The following is an 18,611-nucleotide window of genomic DNA, read 5'->3' as shown; positions in this document are numbered from 1 at the left end:
TTGAGGTGAGAGCACGACTTAGGGTATTACAACATAAGAAGAGCGTATAGCAAAGATACAGCATATATCGTAAAAATCAAAAGCCGCATTCATAGATAACAAGGCGTGCCATCACCCATCATGATCACGGCCGAGTGACGACGTTAACTCCGACCAACCTCAGGCCTACCACGCCTAATCTCACCCACTCCACACATAGCAAACACCACCGGCCATGTCGCAGATTCTCTTTTCACGGACGCCTGCGCTGCGGAATGTAGCGCAGCGTTCCATTCCCGCCCAGTTTCGTGCCTCCTACCATAGACAGGCGCCGCCAAAAATGGCATCAGGCGCAGCGCCCATCCGCACGCTACTACGTCAGACGACGCTGCGTGCAAGCGCCATAGCAGCACAGCGCACCTCGTACCCTGCGTCGCAGCAGTTCTCAGTGCAGACGTATACACAGCAGCGGTCGCGCTCGCCGTCGCCGCCCCCACCGTACCAGGCGCGCAACACGTCGATACTTGCGGCGCCGGGCCAGTGGACGCGGTTCAGCTCGCCGTATAATACGGTTTCTTCCGTCCGCACGTTCACATCCACCGCACGTGCTAAGCTCGCTGCATCGACGGCGGAAGCTCCGTCGTCGCTGTCGCCAGAGTCGCAGCAGGCGGTTGAGGCAGCGATCGAGGAGATCCAGGAGTTGTATGGGACGGCGAGGGACGAGTTCGAGATTGCGTCCGAGGAGAGCGAGAAGAATACTACATATGCGCCTGATGATCGGGCTGCGGCACGGGAAGAGCTGGATCGGTTGTTGGAGTTTTACAAGGGCGTTTTGGAAGGTGAGGATCAGGCGGTTGCGGATGAGGTGAAGAGGAGGGTGGGACAGCGGATTCGGGAGTTGGAGCACGCAGTTTTGGCTATGGAAGAGGAGGCTTTGCACGGCGACTAGGTTTGCACACACGAGGATGGCACCAGTTTCAAATCATCATATTTTCCCATACCTACGTTATGGCGCCTTTCGGAATGGTGCAAAATGTACAAAGCACATATGTTTTAATCATCAAAGCGTTACTCAAAGCGTGCGTGATTGGAAAAGTGCTCGAACTCGGGCAATGGATGACGGGGCCGCCTGTCTTGCCCGCCATGCAGTATAGCGTCAAGCTCGTCTCTGAACTTGGTCGACTGCGGTGGCTGTGGGTACGAATCCCTTGGCCGACTGGGTAATTTCAGGCTGCTCTCACCTCTGTCCTCTTGCATCTCGTCCTTGAGAATGTTGACTTGCTTTTTGATCTCAACCCACAACTCCAACTTATCCAGTTGTGAGTCAGATCCAGATGCCGTGTCATTTGCGTCACCAACATGGGCTCTCCGGCCAAAGTTGGCGTGAAGAGTACCACCACCGAGTTTCATTGGATCTTGAGGACCCGACCACCTCTCTGCTTCACGGTCTGCTTCCGCAACACTCTTACCTCCACGAGCGGCGATTGCCAGAAGTGCTGCAACAAAGGCCTCTTGCATGTAAGCGAAAGAAAATTTTGGTGTTATCTCTGCAATCTTGTCGCATAGCTCGTCAGGGAATTCAAGATTCTTGTTATCCTTGAGTTTGTTTTGCCAGAACTTGGCATACTGGACGCGCTGATCGTAGTCGGGATTTGAGAAGTAGTACTTGCGGTCGAAGCGGCTCGGCCTTTTCGAGATGCCTGGGTCTAATCTGTCGAGGTGGTTGGTAGAGCCAACCATAAGGATGCCATCATTAGACTTGAGACCGTCTACTTCGTTGAGGAAGTAGGACCGGACACTGTCTTTGACAATCGAGTCAAGGTCCTCGAAAACAAGGTAGCAGGGGGCTTCCTGGCGGGCTTTGGAAAAGATGGCCTGCAAAGAGTATTCGGGGCCAGCAAAAGAGCTCAGCGAGCGGACATAGAGGGTAGGCACAGCCATCCTAGAGTCGCCATTCCTTCCGCGTTGATAAAGACTGTGCATCATGGCCTTGATACTGATAGTCTTACCGTTGCCTGGCGGACCGTAGTAGATGACGCCGCGCTTCCACGGTACCTTGAGGTCCTGGTAGGTTTGGCGACCATCGAAGAAGTTCTCCACGTCGGCGATCAGCGCCTTCTTCATATCCTCGTCCAAGATGACATTTTCCCAACTGCTTTTCTGCACAGAGTCGTACAGCTCGGCGCTCTTCTCCCAGTAACCGCCGTCAAAGACCCATACCTCATTGTGCAGTTCAGAGCCCCACGTGGTCGCATTCTTGATCAGCTCGTCCACCTTGTGCTCCGCATTAGACAGGATATAGTACATGATGGGAGCTGGGTATGATGCCAAGCCGTCGCGCCCTTCAGCGACGTACACTATGGCCTCCTGGTCCTTCCATTTGTACATGTATTTGCCAAAGATGACGCGCTCGATCATGCGACCGGGGTATGGATCGAGTCTCCTCGTGGGTGGGACATAGGAACGTTGCTTGACACCAGGGCCATACACGGGATCTTTGACGGCGTCATCGAGGGGGATGGCAGTTGCAAAGCCGGCCGAGGCGTATGCGAGCAGGTTGAGCTTGCCTTGAGGCGCGACGACGAGGTCGAGTTCGGGGTACTGGGAGCGGATAGCTTCGATGAGCACAACATCAGTGTTGACGCGCTTGGCCGACGAGTGGTCAAAGTATGAGAGGCTCGCCATGTCCTCGTGTCCTGCCTTTCCTGCCATGATGGATTTGGATAATACTCTGGTGCTGGGTGGCAGACGGTGCTGTGGAGGTAGTAGGGAGCGCTGCCTTCACTGACGGTTGCCTAGTATGAAGCTTCCAAGCTTAAGGCCGACAGAGCTGAGAGCTCCGGGCAGCTTGTTGGGGGCTTCCCCGCCCCCCGGCCCCGATCGACGCCCCCATTACGTAGCATGTCTCGCCAACCCCAAATTCGCCTCAACACCATCGCACCCATCGTTATTTTCGAATATTTGCTTCATTGCGCTACTCCATGCTGTCCGGCTGACATCGTGTGCACTCATAGCCGTTAGTTATGACCGCTCGTGTCTGCCCATGTCCACCCAAGCCTGCCGTGCAAGCGACATGCGCCAAGTTTGTACCAAGCCGGCACCGAGTGACAAGAAACGCCACTTCTCTGCCCTGGTCCGTCTTATTGCGACGTCGTTGAACTTGTCCAATTTTTCGACGTGGCAGGTAGAGCTGCGCGTCATGAATATGTGCTTGTCCAAGCCAGATGCTGTTTTCGCAATCGGCTCTTCCGACGACGTCTGGCCACGTCGGATGCTTTGCTGGGAACTGTTTGTGTGATGAATCAGCTCAGAACATGCTCTCGTAGCAGTGATATAAGCAGCGGACAAGATTGACTCACTCAGATCGCCTAACATCTAGAAGGAATCAAGACCGGTCAGCCTCGGTTACATGAAGACATGTATCAGCGGTTCCCCAGAGGTTACTATGCGAAATATTTTGCGGATCACCCGAAGTCGTTTTGGCGTCGCATAGCTGGCGACGGCTCCTCTCCGCTTTCCAGGTATCCCGACCTCTGGCTCGCTCTTGCGCAGGGACAAAGTGGAGTCCCCCAGATCTTACCTCTCCGCAGCCCAGGTGGGCCTGACTTCCGAGTGTTTCAAGGGTTTGTTCTCTAAGGGGCTCATCAAACTGGTCTATTGCAGCAGATTCGACATGCCGGGGTTTTCTCAACCAGATTTTCCTTATTCTACCATACACCCTACATCCAACTCTATCAAGAAGATGCATTCATTGTAGAGCAACCTATTGAATGCGTTGCCTGCAAGAAAAGGGCATTGTACCCTGTCCCATACAGGCACCGCAAGACGCCTCGGTTGTTGGGTCGTGGTCAGGGCATATGAGCATGCGACGCAGCAATACCACAGCATCCCCAGAAAAGGGCCTGCACTCAATATTAGCCTAAATTAATTCAAATGTGGCGCAATCTCACCGAGTCCCATGTTAAGCCCGCAAACCCCGATTGCAAATCCATCGCGCAGGTAACGGAGACGGCACGGCCGCATGCAGGTCAAAGGAAACAGCTTGACACTTCGCCCCGTTCGTCCGAAGATTGCAGCACCCTACATGCGTCTCAACCGTTTGTTCTAGCGTGTAGAGTACTATGACTAGAGTTGCTCCACTTGCGGCCCACAAGAACAGCAAGAATGCGACTTGAGACACAGCGCTAGCATTCCCCATTCCGCGAAACATCGGCCAAACTGCTGCTCATCGTATCGACGAACCATAAGCTACGAATTCCAAACTTTATGTGATAAGATACGAATATCGCGTGGACTGCTGTTGCAGTGCGGTCACTAGCCAACCTAGGCTGTCATATATTACAAAATGCCGGTCGTTCCGCCGAGACTCTTGGACAAAGCTTAGCTGCAAGGCCTCACGCACAATGCCGTCAGCCCGTCCCCTCCGCGGCCATTGAAACTCATGCAATCACGAGAATGATGGATTACTCAACTAGTGGATTGCTTATGCAGCGGCACGAGTATTGTTTCCTGCGTTCTAGACGAGAGAAGCTGAGAGAGAAAGTTGCGCAACAACAAAGGGTCGCTTCCATACCCATTGGGATCCATCAAATCGTAGCTGAGCGTGGGAAGAATGGGTATCCACTTTTCCAGCCATCATCGAGCCGACTTTGCGTCCAACTTGGAAGAGTAGAGTAAATTGAGTGTTTGCGTGGGTGCACGAGCTCCACCCCTAGGCATTTTTTGCAGGGTCCCTTTTCAAGGGTGAACCTGCAGACCGCCAGGATGCAAATCCTCAAGCAGTCCGTGTGTTATAGGATGCATTTGAAAACTGCATGTCGCTCTCAACGGTCGCATTCAAAAGGGGAAAAGAAGAAGAAAAGAAAAGGATGCAGACAAAGTAGGTTGACATTGTCTTGTCATGGGTCAGTATGATGTAATGCTTGGGACTTGGACGGGCGACACGGCAATTGGGAATTGGCGTTGCAATGCATTTCTCCGCGTCATGACGAGCTTCAAACCCGCTCATCTACACGCGACAGAGGACAGCCGGGTCAGTTGGCTCAATGGACGCACCAATCACCGTCTTGAATTTTTTTGGCGACCATCCGTCCTCTGGTAAGGGAACTTTTGGTGCCGATCCCACGGCGCAGGTGGCCTCGACTCGACCTGTCTGTCGTTCGTCGGCCCACTGCGCGCTCGGTGGGTTGACCATCAGTGGAGACGCACGCTGTCCTTTTACCCGGCCTGGAGAGGCGTCTATGGAGAACTCTCATGAGTGGTCCACTTGAGCATTGGTTTGGGGTCTTACTATCCACCCTTGGTCGCGGGGCTAGTTTCCCGTATAGGACGACTCGTGGCGCTCATCCTTGCGGTGCATGCTCACTCGCCTAAACATATATATTGCTCTCTCCGCTCCCCCCCGTCCCCATCCCCAGACTTTCTTTCTCTCAAACTTGACCGTTAGTCAGATCAATTAGCGCGTCAATCCTCCTGTCATACACTACTCGGCAATCATGGCGACAGCTCGTGAGCACAACGACGCCGAGGTAGGCCCTCGCTTCAATTGCTAGATACGTTGCTTGTGTCTAACTATTCTATTACAGCGCGGCGCGAGTTTTGAGAAGAGCGTAAACGGCACCAGTGCGGTTGATCACGCTGGAGCAATGCCCAAGCAGAGGACGCCATATGACTATGGTGGCAACCCTCTCGCCCACGTTGCTACCAACGACCCAGAACTTCGCCTTGCCGCCTTTGGTGGTGAATTCCAGCCTGGTCTCTACCGTCCACCAAACCGCAAGTTCGCCAACCCAGCCCCCCTGGGTCTCTCGGCTTTTGCCCTTACCACCTTTGTTCTGTCGTTGATCAACGTCAAGACGCGCAGCATTGGTCACCCAAACATTGTTGTAGCGCTTGCATACGGCTATGGTGGTCTTGTTCAGCTTCTGGCTGGCATGTGGTATGTATTGTGAAGTAAACTAGAAAGGTGTTCACTGTCTAATACGCAAACTAGGGAAATGGCCGTTGGCAACACATTCGGTGCTACAGCACTCTCATCCTACGGAGGTTTCTGGATCGCCTTTGGTATCGTTCTCACGCCTGGTGTCTTTGAAATCGAGGAGATTCTCGTCCAGAGCGGAGATTTCTACAACTCATTTGGTCTCTTCCTCATGGGCTGGTTCATCTTTACCTTCCTTCTTTTCCTCTGCACCCTGCGATCCACGGTCGCTTTCTGCTTCCTCTTCTTCACCCTCGACATGGCGTTTATGCTCCTCGGTATTGGATACCTCCAGGCCGACGCCAAGGGCCCGCAGGAGTCTTGTATTGTTGCTGGTGGAGCATTTGGTCTCATGGCTGCTTTTGCCGCTTGGTATAACGCGCTTGCTGGTATTGCGGATAGTTCCAACAGGTATGTCTTTGTTCTTTGACTATCTATTCAGCCAGGCGACAGTATGCTAATTATTTTCCCTTTAGTTTCTTCGTTATTCCCGTCGCCCACTTCCCCTGGTCAGAGAAGGGTCGTGAGCGTCGTAACAAGGTTGACAACTCTGCCGCTCGCGCTGACGCCCACCACGTCGCTTAAGAACATGCGAACAATCCCATGTATGAGTTTATTGTTGCTCTGTAAATCAGCGCATCGTTGTACGAGCTGATGGGTTTGAAGATGAAATTTTTTTAAGATGTTTGTCATGAGAACCAACTTTCCATCTGGCTTGCATCGGGATATGCGAGCCACCATAAACAACGGGCTGATTATTTTACTCTACGTTTTTTTAATAGCAATCTCGAATACCCAATATCTACATACTATTTTCTAATTCTCGAAAGAAATTGAGAATGATTATTCAATCAGTTCATCTGTATGCACTCTGTCGTCAGCACGCCACACACACATCGCTCCACACAAATTCGCAAGCGTCACCCGATTCCCACCACACCGACACGCCACGCTACTACGCGCACCACATCACACACGACAGACATGCGACCCACTCCACTCCCTTTCCTCTGACGTGCGCCACGCTTCCTTCCCGTCTTAGCCCCAAGCCCCCTTGTTTTCCCTCTTCTCCCCCGCATTTTCCCAGACCACTTTTCTACTCGGTGCACAAAGCTATTCTAATCATTGGTAACTACGTAGGTGTGTTCCAGGGTCTGGGCTGAAGTCAGAGGCATCGGGCTGTACGCTAGTGTGGGCAATGGGGATGAGTTGGTGATGACGACGGTAGATGACGGTACCGGGGATGAGATGCACATACACCTAGAGATTTTGTATGCATGGAGCAACGGAATGGTGGGTAAAAGGTATGCTGTCTGATTCATATTAGTGGTGTCGCATTTCAATATTCATCACACATTGGACTGCGATGGCGCTATTTTGCGCAATATGATCTCCAAGCATATTTGAAAATTACTCGTGTTACAGGATGTCATTGGCCGTGTCCGCTTCTTCTTATACAAATCCTTCATCGTCATCATCTATCTACATACCATCGTTCTATTTTTGTACAGCACCGTTCTCCTCAAGCGACCTCGCCCCAGATCTGCTTGACCAGCTGCTTCTTGTTGATCTTGCCCATTGCATTCCTCGGAATAGTGTCTACGACCTTCATCTCCTGAGGAATCTTGTAATTAACAAGTATTTCTTTCAACGCCCTCCTCATGTCAAGCGCTGACCAGGGCTTGCCTCCCTTACCAGCAGTTTTACCCTGTTCTGAAAGCACAACTACGGCGGCGACCTTCTGACCCCAGGCTTCTGAAGCTAGACCGACGACAGCGACTTCATCGACCTGTGGAAGGGAAAGCATTTCCCGTTCGATCTCAAGAGCAGAAACCTTTTCTCCGCCAGTCTTGATAATGTCGGCTGACTTACGACCGTGGATGAAGTAGAGAGGGCCCTTTGCCCATGGCTGGCTGCTCTTACCCGCTCCCTCGACGGCCCTACGGACTGCGACATCACCAGTCTTGAACCATTTGCCTTGTCCGTCTGCATCCTCGGTGAATTCCTTAGAAGTGGCTTCAGGATTCTTCCAGTACTCCCTGAAGATAGTTGGTCCACGTAACTGAATCTCGCCTTGTCGCTCGCGGCCCGTCGTAGGATCAATCTCGTCGCCCACTTCTATAACCTGTCCAGTTTCAGTATCGACAAGACGCGCTTGCACCGAAGGAAGTGGCCAGCCGACTGAACCATCCACACGATCCGCAAAGTCGAGACCGCAAGAGAGGGCCATGCCAACCTCGGTCATACCATATCGCTCCAGCAGCACGTTGCCTCCACTAAGCTCTGTCCATGCAGACTTGACGGGTGTGGGGAGGGCGGCGGAACCCGATATGTTGAGGCGCATGTTCGAGGGGTGAAGAGCGGTCTTGGTCGCAGCCTGCAGCTCAGGCGAGAGGCTAGGATGAGAGGCAAGCAGGCGCGTGTAGATGGTTGGGACAACGGTGAGGAAAGTAATGGGCTTCTTGACCGGGTCCGGGCTTGGCAGGAATGGTGCTGCAAGGCGCTCCCAGACAGCTGAGGCGTTGAAGGGGAACTGGAACTCAATGGTGCTGCCGGCAAAGAGAGGCGTAAGCAATGCGTTGACGGTGCCGTGGATGTGGTGGAGGGGGAGGACATGGAGCAGCACATCATCGCTGCTGTAGTTCCATGCCTCTAACAGGGACTGCGACTGAGCTGTTAGCACGTCCTGAGGAAGCAGCACGCCCTTGGGTCGGTTCGTGGTGCCGGAGGTGTAGAGCATCATGCCTCCCTGGTTGCTGCGGGACTCCTCGAGGGTGACATAGTCATCTGTCTTGCCCATCATAATCTTGTCCTGCTTGTAGTTGATGGGTTTGGTGGTCATGCCTTCCTTGAGCACCTCGTCAGCCTGGCTCTGAAACTTCTCAGAGGAAAGCAGCATCAAGGACTCGCTCTGGTCGATGATGTAGCGCAACTCGTGGGCGGGGAAGGCGGGCGACAGCGGTACGGCAACGGCATGTGCGGCGAGAATAGAGAGGAGCGTCACTGGGTGGAGGTTAGTGGCTGCACTGGCATGGGGCTACAGACGAGGGCAAGAGGAATGCGCACCTACATAGTCGTAGCCGTTTTCTACGAGGAAGGAAATGCGCTGGCCCTCTGCACTTGCGCCGTTGCAATTCCGCTGCAGCTTGTCTTTTGCTGCCGCGACGTCGTTGACGAGCTCTCCGTAGGTAAAGGAGCGGCCAGATAGTGAGTGAACCACGGCTGTAGACTGGCCATTGTGTTTCTTGATGGCCTCAAAGATGGGCAGGCGGGGCAGAGTAGATGCCATTCTGACAGAGTACAGAGCAGGTGGAGCGAAGCGAAGCGAGTGGTGGGTGGTGTAGGCCGTCGGTGGTGATTTGTGTCGGGCGAGGGTGCGCAAGAAGAGGTGACGCGCCCACATGGCGGCAAGAGATGCGGGATCAGCGCAGGAGGACGCGGGTTTCGAGGGTGAAGTGCTGCAGTGACTGCGCCCGAATCATGCTGGCTCTGTTTGTGCCGCTCGCCGCTGGTGAATGCCGATGCGGACTGGAAAAAAAGCCTGGTTGAATGGAGAATGCGGTGATGGAGGCAGGATTAGAATTTCGGCAGCATTCAGGGCTGAGTGGCCGCTTCAATGGCTGTGTTCTTTCTGCTTCATACTTTCCCAACCATGACGCGATCCATCCGAAAGCCGATCGCTTTCCGCTTTCCGACCCCGCCTTGGCACACCTGCATCTGCCTGTCGTCTTACCCACTACCTACTACATGCTACCAGTAGTGCCCATGCAAACAAGCTCTTTCGTCTTCACCACCACCACCACCACCACCACCACGCCCAATTAGGAACACAGGGTTGTGCATGTTCTTCCAACGAGCCAGCCTCGCGGGACGGCGCTTTATGTCAGCCATGGCCCAATCCATGACTCCAATGGAAGATGCTCTGCGGACAAAGGTGACACATCTCTGTCCCACCATGATACATACGTCTATCGTGCAGATTTAGAGACTAACCCGTTGCCAGATCACAGAGGCGCTGAAGCCCACAAGTCTGGAAATCTTCAACGACTCTCACAAGCATGCCCACCACAAGGCCATGCAAGGAGTGACTAGTAGAGAAACACACTTCCGGTAACTTAAAAAACATTGCAACACTACACCCCTCACGTATCTCGTACTGATTCACACAGCGTACACATCACATCGCCAGCCTTCCAGGGCAAGATGCAGGTTGCAAGACACCGCATGGTCAATGCCCTGATGAAAGACGAAATGGCAAAAGAAGGCGGCATCCACGCCCTGCAACTCACCACTCGCACGCCAGAAGAAGAGGAAGCCAGGAAGCAAAACGAAGCCGCACAGTCTTAGGTACCTTTGTTTGTATTTTCTTTTTTTCTGTATACTCCAAATACCCAAATGAGTGTGAGCTCGAGGCCAAAAAGAATCAAACATAAACACCCGGCAGATCTGCACTGTAACGAACGACACAGCCATACTCGATGCACCCTGTCACTCAGGATCCTTTTTCTTCAACATGTTCATATCTCAATTTAGCCGCTGTCTCTGCCATCACACGGCCCAGCCCTGGCGGTGCAACTGTTTCTGAGGCCAAGATCCTCACAGCCTCCGGCCGTGTTGCACCAGTACACATGGTTGTTGATGCGTCCAGAGGTGACAATGGTGCCACTGTAGCAGTATCCACAGTAGAGGCCTATACTTCGTTGAGCTTGCGTGCGTGCCTCTTTGCCATGGAGCAACATACCTGGGTTAGAGACTGGGATGCACCTGCACGCCCGTTTGTCAAGAGTGGCGGGCTCAGGGGCGGCCTCGGCGACTGGAGCAGCGTCGCGTGCAACCTTTTCAACGGCGTCGTTGGGCGCCGCCTCGGGGAGAGCAAAAGCGCCCCCGGCGATGAGGAGGGTGGCGACCAGAGTCTTAATAGGAAGCATGGTGTTCGAGACGATGTATCTTGGGTTGAGTTCAATTCACTGTGAGTTGAAAAAACTTGTAAGATGCATCTTGAAAACTCGCCTTCCTCGACGTCGTTATATACCTTTTCCCCCCAGTCTGCCTTCCAGCATCACTACTGCATTAACCACCCCCTCCCCCCTCTCCTCTTCCCAAGTCTCCCGTGGTTCACCGGTAAGATGCATCCATCAAGCAACAACCCTCAGCTTCCAGGACTACACAAATTGGATACGATACCCTCAATGCTGCACGACGTTGTACTAGAACTCAAGACTAAGCAGCGATGGGCATAGTGTGCCATGATGTTAGGCCGAGAGAGCTCAGCTTCCCCGCATTCTCGACCATTCTGTGTATGCAATTCTGGTCGTACACTGACATAATCATGTCACCAACAACTTCTCTGTCCAATTGAGTCAAGAAAAAGACCATTTGTAGGTGACCGGGATATTTACCAGAATGCGAACAATGCGACCCTCAGGCATGGGAATTGCGGAGACTGGAGGGGGGTGAACAACAAACAAACAAACACAACATGTCTTGAAAGGTGCTTTTTTGTTTGTTTTGCCTACTCCCATATCTATGGCAATGCTACTAGAGAAGATGATTCCTCCAACCAAATTTGATAGGCAAGGACGTGACTTTGGGGGCAATCCGCTTCTTGTGTAACAACGCTTATTTCTCGAGACCTCAAGATGCCTACGGACGGGATATTCCCAAAAATAATTTCCCTTTCTACTCAGCAACAACCTGTCCATTCAGCTTCCCACCCTCAATCTTTTCCCCGCCCTTGAACTTGAACTTCTTGAGCCCCCGCAAACCCACATTAATCTTAAAGCAGCACCCAGCAAACTCGTCAATGGGGCCACCATTCTCGCCGCTCGTACCACCAGCACTAGTAATGAACAGCTCCTCGCCCACAAAGCAAGGACACGTCGGCTGGCTCGTTGGCACCTTGATCTCCGCTACAATCTCGCCCTGGGGCGAAATCCGCAGGACGGAGGACCCGCCATGCAGCGCCGTCCACATGTAACCCTCCTCATCCAGACAATGGCCATCCGGGACTGCATCCTCTCCATACCGGTTATCCTCTGGCATAACAAAGTACGGCCGCCTATTCTTGATCTCGCCCGTCTTGGCATCGTAGTCGAACTGGAAAATTGTCTTTGACGGGCTATCCGCAAAATACAAAATGTCGTCCTGCTTGTTCCACGTGGTGCCGTTGGGGATGCAAATGTCATCCATGGGCCGGTCGAGACTCAAGTCTGGGTTGAGGCGGAATACCGCACCGTCTGATCGCATGTCCGAGACCAGAGGGTCGAACATGAAGCCCGCCCAGAACCTACCTTGGGAATCCACGGCGCCGTCGTTGCCACGGAAGATTTCGTGCTTGTTTGCGCTGATTTCGTCCGAGGACCAGACCTTTTTCAGCCAGCGGTATTCGCCGGTTTCTTTGTTGGCGACGCCGAAGCCGTACTTGCCGGCGAAGACGAATTCCGCGTCGTTGCCTTCGATGTCGGCGGTGCAGCCGATAGAGATGTCGTAGTTCTTGATGGTTTTGAAGCTCGAGGGACCCTTTGCAAGGTCGACACGCATAACGGTTTGCTTTTCGACATCGAGGAAGCGGATGCTGTTCCTATCCTCTTCCCAGAAAGGACCTTCGCCTAGGGCGCAGTGGGTTTTGAGCCATGGCTATGAAGGGGAGAGACAGTCAGTGATTTGAAGGTCATCTTTGCTAGTAACAATTTGACAATTCGTGTCTGTGATGCTTGCGTGTAACGATATGAGCTGAATACCAAGTCCCCTTTCTCTTTTCTTTGTTTGCAATGCTCACAAAGGAGGAGCTGTATGACTTTGGCGGGGTAGTAGGTCTCAAGAGCTACCTCACCCCTCTCACCCAATAACACCCCCCCCCGTCTTTCAGAGTATCACGAAAAAGCAAATACACAACATACCTCTGTTATCTCATACTTCTTAACCTCAGGCATTTTCAAAGATATCTCGCAACCTGTCGTCTCGTTTGTACCGGGGTCCACCAACGTTTTCAATTCCCTTTTTTTAACCCTTCTCTTAGCTAGCCACCGGCTGATCGACCTTGCTATGAACCGTGTGTGTATGTATGTGTGCGTGTGAAGAAGACTGCACAAAAAAAGGGGAGAAATGGGGGAAACCCAAATCCATACCTTATTCATATGACGTCCCGATGAGCCGCTGTTGAGGCTAGGAACGGCTTCCCGCTTTTGACATGTCGACCTCTTTCTGACCCGCTTATCGCCCCCCCCCTCCTCCCTTCAATCTACTGCGCATCTATGTAACCAATGTAGCTCCGTCCGCCTGTTGCTTCTAGCCAGAAATAAGTGATACGTATACCATAAGCGTTGGGAATTAGTGACCCAGCCGCTGGAATATACAATTCTCATAGTATATCTGTTGAGATGGCGGATGCCCGTTGCCGGCTAAACGGTCCGCGAATGCCTGGGCAGCTGAACGCATGTTCTTTTCGGATCGTTGTGCTCGTTGTTCCGGATAAAATGTCGACGCAAGGATTCATGATCTTTTGTTTTTGCTTTTAGACTATACGAGTAAAGAGCCGTGTTGTGGGTATATTGGTTGCTTTACTGACTTGCGTTTGGGCATATTTTGGCGACCGGGCCGATAAGGTCTTTTGTGAAGCATATGTACTTTGTGGAGATTTAGGATTTGGCACAGGATTTTATCCTATTTACTTTTATCCGGATATGAACCTTGTTTGTTGTTGTCAGAGGGATACTCGTAAAAGGCATAGTTTGTTTGGGAGGTTACAATATTGAAGATCTCGTGGTGTTGAGATGCGGGTTTACAAGTATCGACGAAGCATAAAGGTGTCAAGATAGTTTCCGGCAAAGCCAGTGGTCAAGCTCCACTCTTGTGCACTGATAAACTCGCAGTTAAGAATAAAAAAACTCATTATTTTATTGTTACAAATGACTCAAATGATGCCTCGATGCGCTCATACTTTCAAAGCAGAGTAGCGCAAACCAATGCACCTAATAGTGATTGACTGTTCGTAATCGGCGTAATTTCAAGTTCTCCCCAATGTACTCGTACAGTGCCCAATACATATACAGCAAAGGTTCAAGTTTTCAAAGATGCCCAGCTCCCAAACGCTTCTCTTCACATGGGTTTTCCTTGACCTCTCATCTCAGAGCTGGTCTATCAGGTCACACCTACCTTTTATTTTCCAACAGTCTTGTCCTTGAGTTCCCTCGTCTTCTCAGCAACCATATCCGTGACACCCCTTGCCTCGTTCTTGGCCTCCTCAGCCGCACCTCGAGCCCTCTTAGCCATGCGCTCCTTCCACGCCTTGTCCTCCTCATCTCGCATCTCCAGTTCCCTGAGCCATCGTTCTCTCTTATCCATACGCTCCTTCTCTGCAACTTTCTTCTCATACTCCTTGCGCTTAACACGGTCCTTTTGCCAATACATGTTTCCTGCGACTAACACAGCAATGGTGAATGCCTGGGCGTAGAGACGGCGGCGGAAGTAGACGTTTGTCATCTTATGGTCGCCCTTGCGCATGGAACGGGTTGCGCCGACGATGGCCCAGACGGTGAGGCCGCAGCCGAGGGGCACGAGGGGCTCTTCGCGGAGACGGCGCCATATCTTGTCGATGGTGTTTTCATTGTAGAAGTCCCTAGTGTAGATGTAAGCAACTGAAGCTTCAGATGCTTTTATGTCACCGAATCAATTGAGAAATAATGGCTACTTACTCATTTTCATCAAAGGAAGAGGGGAGAGGCGCGCTGTTGGGAGGACCAAAAGACATGGTGGGCGCAAGATGCAAATGCGGAGGTGGCGGAGGAGTCGCGTGGGCCGATGAGAGCAAGTTGGTAATTTTTACATGAATTTTTAGTGCTTTTCTTTATGAATCAGAAGACTCCAGGCTCAATTTAACCTTGAATAGAAGCTCTAGAGACACTGGTGGGCTACTGCAGTAGATTGTAACTTGGTTCAAGATGCGGAGCAATCGATTATCTCACCACTCTCGGCCATCGGCCCTTCTTGATTTTCCAGCACCGATGCGGGTTGCGGCCTAGAGGAGACAAGAGCCTCGCAGGTCCCCCCAAGAGTTCGAGGACAAACGCTCGTCAACTCCGCACTGTCACTTACGCCCGTCGCCTTCAATGAGAGACGAAGCGACACGCCAAATCCCCTCGCTGCGCCATGGACGATGAGGCCGAGTCGTCTCGCGCACCGCAGCGCCATGACGACAGCGCACCTAGTTTGGCGGCCCTGGAGGCCCTGGAAGATGCAATAGCTCGACTCGATGCAGCCGAGGAGCGTGAAAGAGAGAAACAGGTGCAACAGAGGCGGATGGATGCAAAGAGGAAGCGCATCCAGATGCTGGGCGAACTGCTGCGTGACCTGGACATGGTCGTTTACTTGGAACTCATTACTCTCTATCATCTCGAGTATGCGCCCCGACGGCGATGCGCTGCAACTGTGCCGCTGACCACACACACACTGTAGTTGCTCATTCTTCTGGCTGGCATTCAAGGCCTTTATCCACGGCACGCTGCTTACCCCGATCCCCGACACCGTGACGGTTACCCGGCCGCCAGATGAACCCAAGCCGTTTCTTCCGCTGCTCCTCTTCTCCTTTGGCGTAACCTTTCTCCTGCATCTCACCTACCCGGCGCCTGCAGCTGGCGAGGACACACGAGGCTACCTTCATGGTGGATTGATGATTGACTTCATCGGCCAGCAGGGCCCCACGAGCAAGTGGAAGCTGGGCGCACTCGACATATGCATACTGTTCCTGCAGCTCGTCATGGTGTCAGTGCATGTAAAGAGGCGCGAACTCAAGAAGAAGCTATCAAAACTGGCAGCTGGTGGAGGAGGAGGTGCATCGAACACCACCACCACCAACCGAGCAACGTCAGACTCGGCTACAACAGAAACGGCAGCAGCAGTAGCGAATGCCAATGTGGGCCGCGGGCAGGATGCCGATGACGAGGAGCGAGGGGTGCTTCACCGAACCGATACGCTATCGGACGTGGGCGCAGAAACCGGGAGCGAAGACGACATGCTGCTACCCGAATCCGAGTCGGGTCATGCAGATGCCATGGAAATGCTCAGCTCGGGCCAGTGTGTGATTGGCGAGTTTACGCTGCTCGACACGCTGGTGGAGGAGAACAGGAACTACTCTGCATATCGGCTGACGCGAACGGAGAGCGGCATGAACGATATGCCGGAGACCTTGCGGAGGCTCAACACTTTGCGCACCCGCTTCGGGGTCGGTCGTGGCTGAACGCAAGGCAACGCAGTGCAGGTAGCAGTAGTGCAGCCAGTGTAAGCGAAGGAGCTGGGTGGCTTTTTTCTGGTTTCTTATCAAATGCCCATGTTGGTTTTGTGATTACTCCACGCCTGCAACGTTTCTTGTGCTTTTGCATCTCCGCGCACTGAGATTCCTGTGTCTCGGAAAGAAGTAAAAGAGGGCCCCCCCCCACACACACACTACGTACCCAACCTTCTTTTACCCCATGCAACGCTTTGCATATGAAGTCATTGCCCCCACGTCCCACCTGTAATACCATATTTAATGCCATGTCACACGCTCGAACGGGGGGGGGTATGTGAGTGTGAGATACGCGGACTGTCCAAGTGCTGTGTTCCCACGCGCCTGGTCTTGATTGCAAATGTGTGTGTGTGTGCCGTGCATGCGTACAGGCGGGTAATACATCGTAGTCAAATAAACGCCAACCCAACCAGATAGTAGTCGTATGCCAAAGAAAAATCACATGACAAGCCCCGCCATTCGCAATCCTTCCATAACGTTTCCTTTGTTTTTCCAAAGGAACACATGCATACAACAGCACTTTCCATACATACTCGCCAAAGAGAAACCATATATCCAAGCCACCGCCACCACCACCACCATTGCCACTACCCCGTGCAGCATGTATGTCAAACCTACGCCATCGTCCCCGATAAAAAAAGGAACAAAAACAAGCCATGAGCAAACGAAAAGCACAGCACACCGATGACACCAGGGTACGGTAAGGCAAGTAATAGTTCAAGTCGGCTCTGTGCCGCTTTTTTTTTTTTCCAAACGGCATGCCGCCCGCGCGCCCGTCATCACACACAGCCAGCCAACCAGCCCCCGCGCACCCCATGCTTATGCCGCACATACACACAGGCGCGCGCGGTGCGATGCACGCCCGGCGCCCGTCATTCCCGCGTCTCTGATTCTTTTGACCCTACTGTGCTACAGAGGTGCCTTTCAAAAGTCCTTGCTGGCAGGGATCATCTGTATTACTATCGAAGCTTGGTCCGATCCGTCCCGCCGCCCCTCCTTGTACTCATTACCACCATCAAGTCGAATTATTTCTTTAATATGAAATGGAATCCTCTCTATCCAAGCTTGTATTTGGTGTTAAGGCAGCTCCTGCCACCAGTGTAGCCATGCCTTTGTGCCTTCTACTCTATTTGTTGGTGCTCCTTTGCTCGTTGTTCTTCTTTTAAGCCAAGACCAAGCTGGCTCAATAGCATTAAGATCAGGTGAGTTACCACACCGAATAAGCTGCTCTACTTGCTGTTGTTTATATATTGCACGCTAGATCTGGAGCCATATTTGATTCAAAAACACCAACAAAATGAGTATATTTGTGCCTCCAGCTCCAAAAAACCCCTGTGTGGGTGCCAAAATAATCGGGCCGATAGATACCCCTGTCAGCAAGGACTTTTGAAAGGCACCTCTGTACATGGCAGAAATAATGTAAGTGGGCCACTAGCAAGGGGACAATACAGGCCAGGGTGAAGAGTAAGCCCTATACTATAAAGAGTACTATCTATACTCTATAGGGTTGTGGTTATTTAGAATATCTCTGTGATAAATGTAGTTTTGTTATCCAAAGAAGTGCCTGATCTTCATTTTAGCGCGCCCCCACACACATAACTTGTGCCATGTAGCACAGTATTATCTTTTCCCTTATCCCCCCCCCCTTTTTTTTAATAGGTATCTCGCCAATCTCTAGGGGTTTTTTTTATTGCACTTTCCCGCCCCACGGCGGCGGCAACGCGGCAATGCGGCGGTGACGACGACGATGAACGGGTCGGCTTGTGCCTCATCGGTGTGCGATTTGTGTGTTGCGTCAGTTTAAGTTGTTTTCGCTTGCCTTTTGCGCTGGAGTCTTTTTTGGGGGCTTGCGGCTTTTGCTTGGTGGGTGACATTCCGAGATGCCAACCCCCCCAACCCCACTCACCGTCTTACGGCAGATTTTGGGCCGTTAGTCTTTTTTTTTCTTCTCTTGTGGTATTAGATCTCGTGCCGAGTGTATACGGCATTGAAATCGGACTTGCGGCACAGCGTAGGCGAGGAGGTGGAGTGGGGGGGTGGGGGGGGGGGGTTAGGATGGCGGACGGGTGGTGATACAAACTGGGTCGAGATGGTTCTGCGTACCCGATTGAACTACTGCGAGTTTGCATGTCACCGATACGCGTGTTTGGGAGATTTACTTGCATGCCGTAGGCGCGGATGGTCGGGTATGTCGTTTACCCTTACTTTTCCTTTTTGCTGTGTACACGGGAAGTTGGAGTCGCCCCCATCTTGTCTCTCGTATTTTTGTTGGAATGGATGGTTGGGGGGCGGAAGGGGGTGAATCTTCCTTGCACCGCCAGACATGGTACGCACTGTAGGAAGCGGGGCTTACAAGTCTGAGTTACTACGTGG

General features: G+C 52.4%; 9 protein-coding genes across 9 annotated transcripts; 4 read left to right on the top strand and 5 right to left on the bottom strand.

Annotated features, from left to right (window-relative positions):
* Nucleotides 1-209: 209 nt before the first annotated feature.
* On the top strand, nt 210-1,189 carry PSV08DRAFT_310857 (uncharacterized protein). The gene has a single exon (XM_014228633.2). It carries the CDS (start codon nt 215-217, stop codon nt 926-928), a length of 714 nt encoding a protein of 237 aa, XP_014084108.1. The 5' UTR covers nt 210-214; the 3' UTR covers nt 929-1,189.
* Nucleotides 988-2,785, bottom strand: PSV08DRAFT_48843 (P-loop containing nucleoside triphosphate hydrolase protein). Its single transcript, XM_014228632.2, has one exon. The coding sequence runs from the start codon at nt 2,689-2,691 to the stop codon at nt 1,048-1,050; it is 1,644 nt and encodes a 547-aa protein (XP_014084107.1). The 5' UTR covers nt 2,692-2,785; the 3' UTR covers nt 988-1,047.
* Nucleotides 2,786-5,392: 2,607 nt separating this feature from the next.
* Nucleotides 5,393-6,805, top strand: PSV08DRAFT_403044 (GPR1/FUN34/yaaH family-domain-containing protein). Its single transcript, XM_014228631.2, has 4 exons — nt 5,393-5,507; nt 5,565-5,917; nt 5,972-6,367; nt 6,433-6,805. Exons 1-4 carry the CDS (start codon nt 5,475-5,477, stop codon nt 6,539-6,541), a joined length of 891 nt encoding a protein of 296 aa, XP_014084106.1. The 5' UTR covers nt 5,393-5,474; the 3' UTR covers nt 6,542-6,805.
* A 535-nt stretch (nt 6,806-7,340) lies between these two features.
* On the bottom strand, nt 7,341-9,464 carry PSV08DRAFT_48833 (uncharacterized protein). The gene is made up of 2 exons (XM_014228630.2): nt 9,023-9,464; nt 7,341-8,959 (listed from the first exon to the last, which is right to left on the bottom strand). Exons 1-2 carry the CDS (start codon nt 9,357-9,359, stop codon nt 7,479-7,481), a joined length of 1,818 nt encoding a protein of 605 aa, XP_014084105.2. The 5' UTR covers nt 9,360-9,464; the 3' UTR covers nt 7,341-7,478.
* A 374-nt stretch (nt 9,465-9,838) lies between these two features.
* PSV08DRAFT_310797 (bola protein) lies at nt 9,839-10,757 on the top strand. The gene is made up of 3 exons (XM_014228629.2): nt 9,839-9,890; nt 9,960-10,066; nt 10,126-10,757. The coding sequence occupies exons 1-3, from the start codon at nt 9,846-9,848 to the stop codon at nt 10,301-10,303; spliced, it is 330 nt and encodes a 109-aa protein (XP_014084104.1). The 5' UTR covers nt 9,839-9,845; the 3' UTR covers nt 10,304-10,757.
* PSV08DRAFT_392858 (uncharacterized protein) lies at nt 10,486-10,884 on the bottom strand (the record flags this gene model as incomplete). The annotated part of the gene is made up of 2 exons (XM_014228628.1): nt 10,486-10,646; nt 10,698-10,884. 2 exons carry the CDS (start codon nt 10,882-10,884, stop codon nt 10,486-10,488), a joined length of 348 nt encoding a protein of 115 aa, XP_014084103.1.
* Nucleotides 10,885-11,635: 751 nt separating this feature from the next.
* On the bottom strand, nt 11,636-12,888 carry PSV08DRAFT_182884 (SMP-30/Gluconolaconase/LRE-like region-domain-containing protein; the record flags this gene model as incomplete). Its single annotated transcript, XM_014228627.1, has 2 exons — nt 11,636-12,592; nt 12,856-12,888. The coding sequence occupies 2 exons, from the start codon at nt 12,886-12,888 to the stop codon at nt 11,636-11,638; spliced, it is 990 nt and encodes a 329-aa protein (XP_014084102.1).
* A 940-nt stretch (nt 12,889-13,828) lies between these two features.
* Nucleotides 13,829-14,887, bottom strand: PSV08DRAFT_363501 (hypoxia induced protein conserved region-domain-containing protein). The gene is made up of 2 exons (XM_014228626.2): nt 14,650-14,887; nt 13,829-14,573 (listed from the first exon to the last, which is right to left on the bottom strand). The coding sequence occupies exons 1-2, from the start codon at nt 14,703-14,705 to the stop codon at nt 14,114-14,116; spliced, it is 516 nt and encodes a 171-aa protein (XP_014084101.1). The 5' UTR covers nt 14,706-14,887; the 3' UTR covers nt 13,829-14,113.
* A 127-nt stretch (nt 14,888-15,014) lies between these two features.
* Nucleotides 15,015-16,298, top strand: PSV08DRAFT_48822 (uncharacterized protein). The gene is made up of 2 exons (XM_014228625.2): nt 15,015-15,351; nt 15,410-16,298. Exons 1-2 carry the CDS (start codon nt 15,104-15,106, stop codon nt 16,188-16,190), a joined length of 1,029 nt encoding a protein of 342 aa, XP_014084100.1. The 5' UTR covers nt 15,015-15,103; the 3' UTR covers nt 16,191-16,298.
* Nucleotides 16,299-18,611: the final 2,313 nt, after the last annotated feature.

Source organism: Bipolaris maydis (assembly GCF_028858645.1).
Source record: "Bipolaris maydis strain C4 unplaced genomic scaffold PSV08scaffold_9, whole genome shotgun sequence".
Classification (NCBI taxonomy): domain Eukaryota; kingdom Fungi; phylum Ascomycota; class Dothideomycetes; order Pleosporales; family Pleosporaceae; genus Bipolaris; species Bipolaris maydis.
The sequence above is the reverse complement of the archived record's forward strand: the minus strand, read 5'-3'. Positions and strand labels throughout refer to the sequence as shown.